The sequence below is a fragment of the Xyrauchen texanus genome, chromosome 6 (assembly GCF_025860055.1).
Source record: "Xyrauchen texanus isolate HMW12.3.18 chromosome 6, RBS_HiC_50CHRs, whole genome shotgun sequence".
NCBI classification, from domain to species: domain Eukaryota; kingdom Metazoa; phylum Chordata; class Actinopteri; order Cypriniformes; family Catostomidae; genus Xyrauchen; species Xyrauchen texanus.
In genome coordinates this window covers 32,998,756-33,014,167 of record NC_068281.1, presented here as the reverse complement: position 1 = coordinate 33,014,167, position 15,412 = coordinate 32,998,756, and the positions used below count along the sequence as shown (strand labels likewise).

Here is a 15,412-nt window from a genome sequence, read left to right as displayed (position 1 = left end):
TATTACAAGACGAATATTGAGAATAAACACAATTCAATGTCAGGCACATTTTAACTTTTTTTTAACCTCTTGGAAGAGAACAGAGAAAAACTAATCTAATAAGCATATAAATAATAATTATGTTGAAAGAAGAGGTCACGTGACGCCGTGAAAGGAGCAGAAGTGTGAGCGACGAGCTCTGCACACTTTTTTTATTATTTTCATGTTATAATCTGGTGAGATTCCATACTTCCAGTTACATATTTGCTCTTTGAGGTAAACTTGGCAAAGAAGTCAAAATCCTCAGGCTCTGGAGACATTAAAAGACACTTATGTGCTCAAGCTGAAACCTCTGACGGGCCTGCAGACTGGGGACTCGATTTGGATGGTACGGTGGGAGAAATCCAGCATCAACTGTCCAACATGTCTGTGATGCTGACCAAGGTTGTTGCTGACTTGGCGGATCTCGCTGTAATAAGTCGATCGATTACGGCAATGGAAACAAAATTCTCTGAGTTGGTTACAAGAGTGGCAGATGTTGAGAAATGGATAAATTATCTGGAGTCATCAGAAATGGAATTATCTGCTAATCTGCCAGCGACCAAAATAGACCTGGAAAACATTTTGGGAAAACTGGAAGATCTCGAAAATAGGAGCCGAATATAACATACTGCTTGTTGGAATTCCTGAGCATGAAGAAGGCAGAGATATGGTGAAATTCCTAGACAAGCTCTTCCCGAGTCTGCTTGACATAACAGGCCATAAACTGGAAATCGAGCTAGCTCACAGAGTCCCGGCAGATTGGCTGAGGGAAACAGGCCCCGATCAATTCTGGCCAAATTTCCGAGATCATCCTTGTGTTGCGTGAGGTGAGGAGCAAAGGAAAACTTTCTTGGAAGAATCACAATATTTTCATGTTCCTGGACTCAACAAGAGAGAAACACAATCTATTCAAGGAGTGTAAGAACTCTTGCATCAACGGAAGATAGCTTTTGCACTGATGTTTCCGGCCAATCTGTTAATAGATACAAAGGATGTCCGCAAAGTATTTATGAATCTCAAGCAAGCACTGTCCTATATATACATGTGTCCCCATAAATACATTGGAGTGAGTAAGCCATTTGGTGGTTTTTCATGTGAGTGGATTGACTTACTGAACATACACTCGACTATCTGAGGAAGCAGGGCACCATTTTTGTTTCTGTTTGTGTTGGTTCCGCCTAGCAGCTGGAGTTTGTTTTGTGGAATAACACTCCTTCAAGACACTTTTGCATTGACGGAGGATCGCTTTTGCACTGGGGTTTCCGTCCAGATTGAGAGTGAATGCTGGGCATGGCCACAAAATATCTACATGCCCATGTCTTTTATAAAGTTGACAGACTGAGTAAGTCATGGTGTATTTTTTTATGCAGCCTCCGAGTGAATTTGACTCTTGGCCATCCAAGGAACCGGGATGCCCGTTTTGTTTATTTTTGTACTGGTTCCACCTAGCGGCTGGAGTTTGTTTTGTGGAATAACACTGCTTCAGGACAGTTGTGGATGAATCTGTTCATTCCTTGTGCTTATGCCTCCTGTTGGCTGGAGTTTGTTTTCTGGAGTATTTTTGTGGGACATTGGAATTATTTCGTCATCTGCTGCACTCATAAACCGCCAGCTCAGTTCGGGGTTTGATTCTTGCACTAATGTTGGAATGAGGTCTGTATAATCTTGTTTATGACAGAATTTATTTTGTCTATTATATCAAAATGTCAAATATTAATATGAGTGGATTATCTTTCTCCACATGGAATGTGAATGGTTTGGCAATCCCATAAAAAGGAGGAAGGTTATTTATTTTCTTAAGTGTAAGAAATCTGATATAGTGTTTCTTTAAGAAACACATCATTCCTCGCAGGGAGCTGAAAACTTTGGGAAGACATGGGGTGGAAATATTTTCTTTAGTGCTGGCTCAAGTAAGAGCTGGGGAGTCATTACATTGATAAGTATCTACAATTCAACTCTCTCAAACAGATTAAAGATAAATTAGGGAGAATCATTATTGTTTTAGCAGAAATTCTGGGGCAAAGGTTGGTTTGGCTAAAATTTATATGACTAACGTTGATGATCAGGGCTTGTTACAAGCCGCTGGCACCCCTCATGGTATAATATTGGGAGGAGACATTAATCTTTTGATGGACTCAGTTCTTGATGATAGTGAATCAAAAGTGTGCAAGCCCCCTAGAGCAATATTGATGCTTCACAGGATCTGTAAAACTCTTGGTCTTGCCGATATCTAGCTACTTTTGGACCCATCTGGTAGGGACTATACATTTTTTTCATCAGTCCATAAGATTTATTCTTGAATAGATTTTTTTTTAGATATCAAAGTCCCTCGTTTCATCTGTTGTGAATTTCTCAATTGGAAACATCTCAGATCATGCCCTGGTGAGTTTAGAGATGCCACGTACAGAGAAAAATAAATAATTTAGTTGGCACTTTAATGTATCCCTTTTGCAAAATCCTGATTTACAACAAATGTTAAAGGCTGAAATAAATGTTTGTATGGAGACCAACTGGTCCTAAGTATATTCTGCTTGGGAGGCACTTAAGGCGGTTCTTAGGGGTCGGATTTTACAGTATGCCTCATTCACCAAAAATTCCAAAGCACGAGAACTCGTGGAGTTTGAACTTGATCGTTTGAAATACAGATATAATACTATATTGTCTTGGAAGGTGGAGTTTTGGTTATTCAGGGCAAGATGGTCATACTTTGAGTTCAGGGACAAAGTTGGGAAGGTTTTGGATATATATATAAAGCAGAGAGAGTCTTTATCTACCATTCCCTCAGTGAAATTTGCTGGTGGTGCAATTTTTACCTCGGCCATTGATATTAATAATGCTTTTAAAGAGTCTTAATCTTTATAGTTCCACATCTTCGTCTACTGATGAAGATATTAGAAACTTTGTGGAACCATTAGATGTTCCTAAACTGATGACTGAGCAAAAAAATTTACTTGATTCTGAGATAACCTTGGAGGAGCTTGACGAGGTAATTAAGTCCCTGCCTACAGGCAAGTCTCGAATTGTTTAGATCTTATGCTACAGAACTGGCTCCACTTTTGTTAGAGGTTTATACGGAATCATTAAAGAATGGAAAGCTTCCTCCAACCATGACACAAGCCTGGATCAGTCTGATTCTTAAAAAGGACAAAGATCCAAGCGAGTGTAAAAGTTACCATCCAATTTCCTTGATCCAGCTAGATGTTGTCAATAATTCTGGCTAACCGATAAAGTAAAGTTTACTTTACTGATCTTATAAATATAGATCAGGTGGGGTTTATTTGGGGCCGCAGCTCTTGTGGCAACATTAGGTGTTTCATCAATATTATGTGGTCAGTGGCGAATGATCTGTCTCCGGTCGCAGCCATCTCGCTTGATGCCGAAAAGGCGTTTGATATGGTAGAATGGGATTATCTTTTTTAAATTTTGGAAATATATGGGTTCGGAAATACTTTTATTGGATGGATTAAGTTACTTTATAGACACCCGGTAGCAGCGGTACAAACAAATTGATTAATTTCAGATTATTTTACTCTGAATAGGGGCACTCGGCAGAGATGCCCTCTTTCCACATTATTGTTCTGTCTTGCCCTGGAACCATTAGCAGCCGCGATAAGAAAGGAGGATGATTTCCAGGGGTGATGGCGGGATGTGTAGTGCATAAGCTTTTACTTTACGCAGATGATATTTTATTATTCGTCTCCGACCCCACTAGATTTTTGCCTTGCCTCCACAGAATTATCAATTCCTTTTAAAAAATTTCGTGATACAGAATTAATTGGTCTATATCCGAAGTGTTTGCTCTGACAGCGTACTGCCCAGTAACGGCTTTTCAACCGGGTGCCTTTCAATGGCCCAAACAGGGCATTAAGTATTTGGGTATTTTATTCCCAGCAAATTTATATGATTTAGTCAGAGTTAATTTTGGACCCTTTAATAAAAAGGTTTTCGAGTGATGTGAATAGGTGGGCTTCATTACATTTATCGATAATTGGGATGGTTAATGTTATTAAAATGATTTGTATTCCAAAATTCATCTACCTACCACAATCTCTCCCTGTAGATGTCCCCCTCTCTTATTTCAAGCAATTTGATAGTATAGCGAAGTCCTTCATTTGGAATGGAAAGCGTCCCAGGGCTGAGCCTGGTCAGTACCTGGATGGGAGACCTCCTGGGAAAACTAAGTTTGCTGCTGGTAGAGGTATTAGGGAGTCCAGCAGGGGGTGCTCACCCTGTGGACTGTGTAGGTCCTAATGCTCCAGTATAGTGATTGGGACACTATTCTGTAAAAAGGCGCCATACTTTGGATGAGATGTTAAACTGAGTTCCTGACTCTCTGTGGTCCTTAAAAATCCCAGGACACTTCTCGAAAAGAGTAGGGGTGTATTCCCGGTGTCCTGGCCAAATTCCCCCCATTGGCCCTTGTCAATCATGGCTTTCTAATAATCCCCATCCATTAATTGGCTGTATCACTCTACTCTCTCCTCTCCACCAATAGCTTTTGTGTGGTGAGCGTACTGGCAAACTATGTCTGCCGTCAAATCATCCAGGTGGATGCAGCACACTGGTGGTGGTTTAGTCCAATTGTTCACTGTGTAAAGTGCTTTGAGTATAGTATCAGAAAAGTGCTATATAAATGTAATGTTCATTCATTCATTCATAACCATCAATAAACATTTATTTAAACCATTCCAAGAGTTGTCATAACTGAAATGTAATAAAAGTGAATGGTGACGGAAGCTAACATTCTGCCTTACAAAATAGTATGGCAAAATAGGATGTACTGCACTATACAATATATTATACTAAAATAGTATTTTTGTAATTGTATAATAATACTGCATAATAATACTTCAAAAATAGTATCAATACTATGCTATTCCGAACATAACCACTGACACATGGGGGGTGGGACAGTTGAGCAGATGCCCTTTTTACTGAGAGGTTTGTGGGTGGAGAAGAGATGAGCCCCTTTTGGACAGAGAAAGACAGAAAAGCTACTGGAGATGAGCAGCAGATGGAGAGAGCTTCGTGCCTGAAGTGGACTGCTCTCTGATGCTGTACACCAGTCCCGACTCCCCGAGGAACAGCTGTCAATAGCCATTAAACTGCAAGCCTATCAGATTTCAGCATTACAGTGGCCTGATAGATTAGTTCTTGACAGTAATGGTCTTGGCGCTCATTAACGGAAATCATGGATCTATTTGTTGATTCTGTCTGAATGGCTTGAGAATTGCACAGATTATGCATTATTAGTGGATCAGATGCTTGTGGCAGAAATCCACACCACAGCTCACAGTATCATATATCACTATATCTCTGTAGATCTGGACAGTTATGGTCCCTTTGTGTCCTAATGTAACCTCCCCTTTTTAAATCTCTCACAATGTGTCTCTGGTAATCATTCATGGATCACCAGGGGAGCTGGCTACTTCACTGTTAACATCAGACAGGAGGTGTTGCCCCAGGCTGTGGTCTCTCTCTCTCTCGCTTTCCTATAATTCTTCTGGCTCTCTCTAACTTCCCTCCCCCATTTCTTTAGGGCATTGTTCACACAGCAGCAGAATAAGGTTCTCAGTCCTGTTATGGAGTGCTAAAAACAGTTTTCTTCATATTTAAGTTCGAATTTTGAGAGTGAGTTAATGTGTATTGTGTGATCAGAAACACAGTGGACAAAGTTGTCTGTCACATGATGTGATAGCCACTTTCTTTTGCACACAAAATGTTCTCATGTGTGTGTTACATTTTTTCAAGTGGGTGAATTGCATTTTTTCCAAATGCTGGACTCTACACTCACACAAATTAAAAAATATATACTCTGTTGAATAATTAGGATTTGACAGATGAAAATGTATCTTGATTTGACTCATTTATTAAATTAAAAACCATTTATTCACCCTCATGCGATCCCAAATATGTATAACTTTATTTCTTCTGCAGAATACAAATTAACATTTTTAGAAGAATATCTCAGCTCTTTTGGTCCATTGTGGCAAGTGAATGTTGGCCAGAACTTTGTCACTCCAAAAAGCACAAAAAGGCATCATAAAATAATGGCTTACTTTATCCAAAACTCCAGTGGTTACATCCATTTCTTGATAAACTATATGATAGGTTTGGGTGAGAAACAGATCAATATTTAAGTCCTTTTTTACTATAAATATCCACTTTCACTATCCCTCCAAAGCGATCTTCTCTCCTAAGATTCCTTCTTCTTTTGTTTTTGGCATTTTGCACTATTCATGCACCTACTGGGCAGGGAGGAGATTTTATAGTAAAAAGGACTTAAATATTGATGTTTTTCTTACCACACCTGTCATATCGTATATCAAGAAATGGATTCAACCACTGGAGTTTTATGGATTATTTTATGCTGCCTTTATGTGCTTTTTGGAGCGTCAAAGTTCTGGGCAACATTCATTTGCACTGAATGGACCAACAGAGCTGAAATATTCTTCTAAAAAAATGTTTTGTGTTCAGCAGAAAAATGAAAGTCACACATCTGGGGTGGCATGAGGGTGAGTAAATGATGAGAGAATTTTCATTTTGGGTGAACTATCCCTTTAAATAACGCCATGTCAGTTGTGATTGATGGAAGTAGCCATCTTTGATATTTGGTCTCCATGGTATTTTACAGATATGGCAATGTCATGGAAAGTTCTTTAATGCATATTTATTTTCCTAGTTGTGCTCTGCTCAGATATGTTTAATTTGCTAGATACTGCTTTTGTGTAGAGCTTGCGTAGAGTAAACTTGTTCGCAAGCTATAGGAAAGTTTGATTTGTGAGCAAATCGATCTTTTGAGTTGGTTCGAACCAGTTCGTGAACCCCAAGTCACACTAATGTGTTTTCATTTGAAAAATCAGTTTCCAAAGTATGTGGTAATGTTTTCAAAATGCTCAATTTTCAGTGGAGGAAAATGCCATTTTAGTGTGAGTGAGAGGTGTAAACATAGCGAAATCCATGCATTTTCATACTATAAAGTATTAGTGTGTACGTGGTTTAAGGTTACTGACATTATTCACAGTTATCATGAGAATAGAAAAGGGGACTGACTGTTGTGTAAACAGGACAGGACAATTTTAGAGTCCCACCTTTTAGTAAATACAATTGTCAGTCCCAAACACTGACTGTGTGAATGTAACCAAGTTGAACTAAGTAGAAACAGAGTACACAGTGATTTCTCTCACTCTCTCTTCAGTGTTTTGTAATCATTCATTTAACTTCTGGGCTGTTGTATCTTATCTGGGATGAGGGCAGATGTATGGATGGTGTCAGATTAAGGGGCTTTGTTACCAGGCAGATGGCACTTATCTCCTGTGATGCCTCTCTTCAGAGCTGGCCGACACTCCATGTGGAAAGCAAATGTGTGAATAAGCAAACCAGTAACACCTGTTCACTAAGTGACAGACCGTAGGAGAACAACAACGATGTGTTTTGACTGTTAAAATCGATGCTGTGTGATAAGCTGGATGTAAAGCAGCCATCTACTCGATTACACACTTTGTAAGTCTAATCATGCTTTCTGTGCAAACAATGTGTTTGGTCTTTTTGCTTCAGTGTGGCATTTTTCTTGATGCTCAATGGAATGAATTGCTATCACAGTCCATATTCTTCTAAGATTTATTAATAATGGAATTGTCTTCTCGTTGGCCTATGACATTACCAGGGTCATGCTCAAGAAACCATTTACACAAGTTATTTACACATGGAAATATCTGGTAAAAGGTTAGGTTCAGGATAAAGGTTCTATCGGGAAGACACGCAGGCTTGAGTGAGGTTTAAGATGCCATTTATGTGATGAATTTAAAACAGAAAGGTAATGTCTCTCTTTGGCGTAGGCCCCGTCTGGCGGTCCAAGGGAGTTATACTCGGAACCGTCATATCCTGCCGGAGATAGGAGGCAGGGGCGAGGAGCCTACCCCTGTGCGGGGCGGGGCTCAACTGGTGGTGGTGGGGTGGTGGAGGTTGCCGTGTTAGCACACTGAAACAACAATGTGATAGATTGTGAGCAGACTTATAAAGCACTGGCTTATGTGCGATTGGTTAGGAATTACCAAGCTAATGGTGTGATGATGTACAGCTGCTAGTCTTCCCGCTAGAACTACGCTGTGCTTTCATTTACTGCTGAACTGAATTGTTTTAATAATTTTTTTTTTTTAACTGTTACTGAATATTTTCCCACCAAAGGCACAAAGTAATGTCTGCAACTGTCATAGATATTCAGAAACCTCCATATTGGACCAGTGTTCCCCCTAATATTCATCAGCAAATGTGATATGTTCAATGGCCAAATCCAGTGATAATCTCGCCAGCGGAATTACTGATAAAATTCACCAATTGACAGGTTTTTTATTTTTATTTTGGTCAACAGTAAGGTAGACGAGACAAAAAGAACGCATCAATCAATTTGATCCTTTTGAATTGGTCTAATCAGTTTAAAAAGTGAACTAAATGGTTCGTTTAGTCAGTCGATTTGTGAATCTGAATAAAATTGCTAGGGGAACCCCAGACAGTGTTTGTTGTGTCTCCACTTGAATTTAAAGACAAGACTGCTGATGTAAGTTCTATACTGTGTTTTTTGGCCGTAAATTAATTGATATACTGTAAGTTTTTGCCTTAAAGTGGTCATGACATACATTTTTTAATTATTTTAACATGTTTCTTGAGGTTTGCTTATAATATTAGGAAAGTTCTTTGCACAAAACACAGTCATAAATTTGTAAAACATGACAAATTTCCACCTCATTCTGACCCATCTGTCTGAAATGCTCGGTTTTGGTGCTGCTTCTCCTTTAAGACTTGACTGTAAACACCCAGTGTTATGATTGGCTCTCTGCTTTCATCTTGCCATCTCTCTGCTCACCACTGCTGGGCGGGGCTCAGGAAGTGATAAGGTAAAGTAGGCTTTGATATGTTGTTGTGGACGCAGATCCAAATGTCTATCAAAGTATGGAGGAAATAGAGAACGAGTCATTTTGGCATTTTGGTTTCAACAAATGCTCTTTTCGCAGTGAGGAGGAAGCTTTAAGTTCTGAAATATACAGTATGATTTTATGGTACAATGACCTCTAATATATCAAGAGATCAAGGGATTCCTCGTATCATGACCCCCTTAAACATTATGGACATTGTCAAAAATTATGAAGTTATGAGTGATAAGATTTGTTCAAGTCTCACACCTTTCCTAGAGAACTTGTCATAAGTGTAATGCAGTTCGTAAGTCAATAAAATATGGTTACATTTAACCAAGTTCCCATAAATGAATAATGACCAATAATTGCGCTCATGAAAATGTCTAACAATAACATTGACAAAACTAATTTAACCTGAAACAAATCTTCTTCTTCTTATGGCTGCTCTCAGTAGCCTTTATTGTCAGACTTTTTTAATCATTAAACATGTGTAGCTAAAAATGGCAAAGTAAGAGTGTGATTGTGTTATCTAAGTTCCTGGTCTCACAATTGGTATGTGTACATTCCATGTCCATTAAACGGTCACAGTTTATGCTTCCTGTGCTATATACCACACAATTGTTATATTATTAATCCATAGCTATATTCGGTCTCGAACTTTGAAGGCCACAGAACCCTAAGCCACATGTATGTAACATAACTTTGAGCTTTTCAAATAACCTTCAAACGAGCCACCAAGGCGATCAAGTACCCCTTAGCTCAGGATCAAATGAATATATTAGTTTTCATTCTCCCAGCCAGATGAATCTTTTGTGCACTGTGGTCACAGCAAGACCAGGATTGTCATTTAATGATTTCAGAACATGAAGTGCAGCTCTGTCCGCCTTTGCTTGCAGGTCTGTTGTCTCAAGAGGCATCTAATGTGCAACTCCTGAGCTTCATCACACCCATATCAGATGAGAGGGGAATGTGAGCATGTGATGTTCTCATTAGAGAGAACATTAAAAGGCGTTATCATCACTATCACAGTGCTGGTCACTGCACATACTGTGTATCACTTTAGTGGACCTCCACATACTCGGTGAGAATGACTATAGGCAGGAAATAGAGGAAGCTTGACTGTTGACAGGTTGTTGAAACTGATGGGTGGTGCCGGTAGGTGTGTACTGAGATCCCCACAGGGGCTTGTGATGGACTGATTAGAGAGTTTAACACAGGAAGTGGGTTCTAAACCAGGGGAAGAAGAGTGACCAAAACTGTGGTTCAGAAGATTTGTATGATTATAGGTCAGAAAATAACTTTCAACCCTATGATGCATGAAATATTAAATCAATTCATAAAGGAAAACAATACCTTTTTACTTATAAACAAGACAAGATCATCCCCAAACTGTTTCCCCTCCAAAATTACATGTTTTGAGAGAGTTACACATCTGTCCATTACAGTAGAATGGAATGGAAAATAATTCAGATTTACTTGAAGTATCACAGATTTGGTAAGCCAAGTTGAATTCATGCCACCATAAATAAGAAAACAAAATGACATATAAGGAGGAGAGTCATAAGTCAAAAGTAATGACAAAGGTCAAACGTAATCACCCATAGTGGTTAGGATGTAACATCACATCCTAAATTGTAAAAAAAAAAAATAGACATAGACAAGTATACTGAAAGTAAGCTAGTTAATTTTTCTGGAGTGTAAACTCTCAGTTTCTAGCTGTGTTTCCATATTCCATCCCTGGCCTTTCCCTGTCTGTCAGTCTGTCATTGTTATGACCAATTGGCTGGCATTCAGATGACTGACATTTTCGTGACCTATCATTACTGTGTTAAAGGAATATTCTGGGCTCAATACAAGTTGCAATTAATTTCGACCATCTCTCCTTTTCTTTAAAAAAAGCACAAATCTGGGTAACAGTGAGGCACTTACAATGAATGTGAATGGGTTCAATATGTCAATGTTAAAATACTCACTGTTTCAAATGTATAGCCACAAACCATAAACAATGCATGTGTTGACATTATTTTAGTGTGATAAAGTTGCTTACCAACCTTAACTTGTAAAGTCACAGGATTTTGTGAGACTGTGGTAGGTGGACCTTGGTCCCTCTAGAGGGCATGCTCCCCCTGAAGACATTTTTTAAATTTTAAAGATAAATGCATCAAACTGGTGCACTTTGAGAGCAACATTAAGAGGCTAGAACTATGAAGAACTTTGTGTTCTTGTAATCAATTTTGTTCTCTAGATGTAATTTAATTATAAAGACATTGGTTGTATAGATATGAATGGTGATAACAAGGCTAAAAGTCATACCCACAAAGCATGGTAAACGAGATGGAGTTAAAACGGTAGCGTTACTTCAGCTTGATTAGTTAACATTACAAATAGCCTAATGTTACATGATGAGCCAACTAGCTCCTCAGATGCTGAAAATAGATACGTCATCAGAGCCGCTGGTAATATGTTTTACATTAGATAATTATCTAACGTTATCTAGCTAGATATAAAGTTGCATACGTTATAAATTGGTTTTCACGACAAACAGCCAGATATGTCAGTCGACATAAGTGAGGAGACTGACAGCTAACGTCATGAGAGATGCTTTGTCGTTGCAACGGCGCAAAACAAAACTATATGACAACGATTTTGTGTTATTGTGAGAAGTGTAAAAATATTTTTGGTTCATTATGTAACTGTGGCAGGACAAATTAGACAGTGGCAGGCCGCAGTATAAACTTACACCCATTTTGTGTTATTCAGGCGAGTAGTTATTAATTAATTTGACAATTTGTTGTCAGCACGGAACGTCAAATGTAGAACGTCACGCGAAGCCTATACGCTGTAGGTCCGATGCAGAAATATAAATCAGCCTATAGGAAATGCCCTGAATGATGTCATTCTTGGGCCGATTTCATGAATGTGAGAGGATTATGAAGTATTGATGAACTAGAGTTGCTAGAGCAATACATGTAAAGTGTTAAGAGAGTCCCATATGAGGATGTACAGGAAGATGCTGTCAACACATAGTCTGTATGTTCTCCCAGAGCTGAGCAGGTTGCTCTCTAAAGATATTAATTATATCTACTGCTCGTCATAAAAAAAGGCTGTTAATAATCTCAATAAATGCTAAAGTACGTGCTGAGTGACTCCAGCCAGGTCTCCTAAGCAACCAAATTAGCTCGGTTGCTAGGGAGTTTAGAGTCACGTGGGGTAACCTCCTCGTGGTCACTATAATGTGGTTCTCACTTTTGGTGGGGTGCATGGTGAGTTGTGCGTGGATGCCGCTGAGTATAGCATGAAGCCTCCACATGCGTTATGTCTCCATGGTAACACGCTCAACTAGCCACGTGATCAGATACGTGGATTAACCGCCTCAACTGAGATTCGCTCTCCGCCACCCAGACTGAGGCATGTCTCAGTCACCATATATTTTTGAAACAACATTTTCAGAACTGCTCCTTTTAACAGTTAAAATTAAGATTCCTGGTGGAGTAAAAAACATCTGTATCATGTAAAGCACAGTGGCAGACTTCATTTTAATGTGTTATTTGAAGTGTTTGGAAAAATCTTCCACTATGTTCCCTGCCAATAGGAGCATCTGTATTAAGAAGCATCTGCTAAGAAGGATTTCAGTTTAAGACATCATCTCACCTGTCTTAAGTATCTTATTGTCTCTGACCTTTGTTGTAATCAGCTTTCACCTGTTGACCTTGAGCTGCTGAAGTAAGAGTGCAGGGGATTGAACTTGAGAGACCATCCAACTGTTCCCTCCTAGAGTTCTCTCAGAGAGAGTCTGATAGAGAGTGATGACTTATCATGCATATTTACACAGGGTTAATGCCACATTAATGCAGCTCTGCTTGACAGATGAGTTTTTATCTGCTGTTTTCAGTTTTTTCTGGCTAAGGACCGCCCACTTTGACAGGAACAAACCATTTGATAGACATGTAAAGCGAACAACCACAATTTTAGATTTACAAGACATTGTAGAGGTGGGTACATCTAAAAGGACTCCTGAAAATTGCATAGTAGCTTCCTTGTAAAAAGACGAAAAGTAAGGCGCTTAAGAACGCTTGTTCAAAACCCTGTAAACTGTGCTGGTTGTTACATCATCACATCATTCTGCAGTCAATATGGCCAATTTATACCAGACCAGCTTCCAAGATGCACAATATGCCCTGTGGTTTTAAGGTGTTATTAAGTTTTTAAAGCAGCTTATTGCATTCAACATTGTGTGACTTGAAGAGTTAAGAGTTAATGTTGCAAAACAATATTTGACTTTATGACTGATCTTCAATATCAATCTTGCCTTACCTTGAATTAAGAGAAATTTCCCTCTTGAAAGAATAATAACATGAAACCCATATAGAGAATATAAAAGTGTTATTTTACATGATAAGCTTGATAACATTGCATAACAGTATAAGTTAACGACTATCACATAAGTCATATCATGCAAGTTATAACTACTTACATAAACATCTGGACTTGTGTATGAATGATATTATGTTCTTGACACATCTACAAACAACATAGAATGGCTCTCATCCACGTTCATTCATTTCTGGCTTTTTTCATTCATGGTCCAGGGCTTTTGTAGATCAGTGGTTAGATGGACTGATCAGACACCTGCATTTTTTTCACTTTTCTTAGTGCAAAGGACAAAATGGCACATTTACCTTTTTAAATGAATGGCAGGTGCTAAAACTACATAAAATTGCAGTCCTTACCAGGAATATCCTGTAACATCTGTTGTTGTTTATGCTTGAGGACTTACTTTTGGCTTGCCTAATTAATGAGGTACATCTGTGCAGGTTTTTGGGAGTGTTTGGGGATGTTGAGAATTAACATTACAAAAAAATTGGGTGTTATAGTTATGTTTCAAGTACCTTTATTAACTATGCCATTTTATGTTATGACATGGGTTTATTTTTTAGTGACCCTGGGTGAGATAAGTGTTCCTTTGAGTTATATGTGATCCTTTTTGGTAGTAATGACTCATTGGGGCTAGTCATTTCTATCCAGTCAACATCCACGCTATACTTCCTTTAATATATGCCACAGAAGTGTGCGTATTTTCATGTCAACCGAAGTTTAGTTGAGATGTGGGCTAAAAGTGAGGGTTTTACAGACATGGGCCTATTAATTACAGCCAATCTCAGATGATTCAGACTCCATTTGTCCACAGTCAACATTTAATGACTCATAAAATAAGTGTATGCATTGCAGCTCTGCTTAAAGATCTCCACTATCTATCATATGGTTCCTCCTTCCTTTACAGAGCGCCGCCGCAGCCCCGAGTCCAGTCCTAGGCAACATGCCCCCTGGGGACGGCATGCCAGGTGGCCCCATGTCCCCCGGATTCTTTCAGGTGAGTCACCCCTGTCTTCCTCTTCTTGTCCATCAGTCTTTAACCCCCTTCCATTACCCATCAAACACAATCTAAATAGAAATCCTCAGGTGCTCAGCCATGTGCTGGTGGTTCTAAGTCAGAGTACACAGAGGAGCCATTATGCCACTGCTTCTGGTCATCTGCCAAGCATGGTGTCTGTGGGGAACCAGTCTGATTGCGACCATTAGCTGCTAATGGCAGGCAGGCTTGTGCACGCTCTCCATTCTGAGAGCTGGGTTATTGTTACCCTGCTGAGCAGTGTTAAATGTGTTTGTGGTATGCACCTTCAGCAGCGGAGTTATCTTTATCACATGCATGGTTTCTGAGAGGGTGACTCAGCAAAATGCCTAAATGAGTTCTTGGAAAAGATTTCTGGATGATAGGATGTTTATAATGACTTTGGTGGATAAAAGAGGCAAGGAAGCTTTTGGAGAAAATTCTCAGACTAGATGATGCCATAGCCCTCGGAGGACATTGTGGTAAACACAAGGCAAAGATTCTGAGAGCTGTAGATGCATGGAACTTGTTTATCCCAGTCTTGAACCATGCATCAGTGCACGCAGGGAAACTTAAAACAGTTGAGTGCTTTTGTAGTTATTTGGACTACACTTAAACCCAATTGTGCTCTAATGGTGACAAGGATGATAAATTGCTTTAAAAAAAGACATTAAGTAATTAAAAATTTTTAATATTTTTGCTGGATTTTATGCTATTTGTAAGGAATAATTAATGATTTAAAAAAATTTAAATAATTCTCAAGGTAATGCATGTTGGGTGTAAATTAATTTATTGCTCTTATATCACAGTTAAAGGAATGTTCTGTGGAAAATACAATTTCAAACAACAGCATTCGTGTTATGTTGTCGATTACCACAACAACAAAAAAACACACATTTTCGATAGATCCCTCATTTAATTAAAAAAAAAACTGAATTCTCAGTTACAGTTAGGCACTGATAATGGAAGTCATGGGCCAATCCATAAACCTTAAACTCTACATTGTTTATTTTAGTGTGATAAAATCATTTACCAGGTTTATCAGTGTTGCGGCATCAAGGCAATGAAGTAATATTGGATAGAACTTTAC

The 15,412-nt window shown here is 38.9% G+C and overlaps 1 protein-coding gene across 4 annotated transcripts in view; it reads left to right on the top strand.

Annotated features, from left to right (window-relative positions):
• Positions 1-15,412, top strand: part of LOC127644743 (single-stranded DNA-binding protein 3-like) — a 46,983-nt gene that overhangs the window by 24,875 nt on the left and 6,696 nt on the right. For all 4 annotated transcript variants that reach the window (XM_052128089.1, XM_052128088.1, XM_052128087.1 and 1 more), the window contains exon 5: positions 14,215-14,304. In XM_052128089.1, coding sequence (XP_051984049.1) covers positions 14,215-14,304 — 90 coding nt within the window. The remainder of the gene's footprint in view (positions 1-14,214; positions 14,305-15,412) is intronic.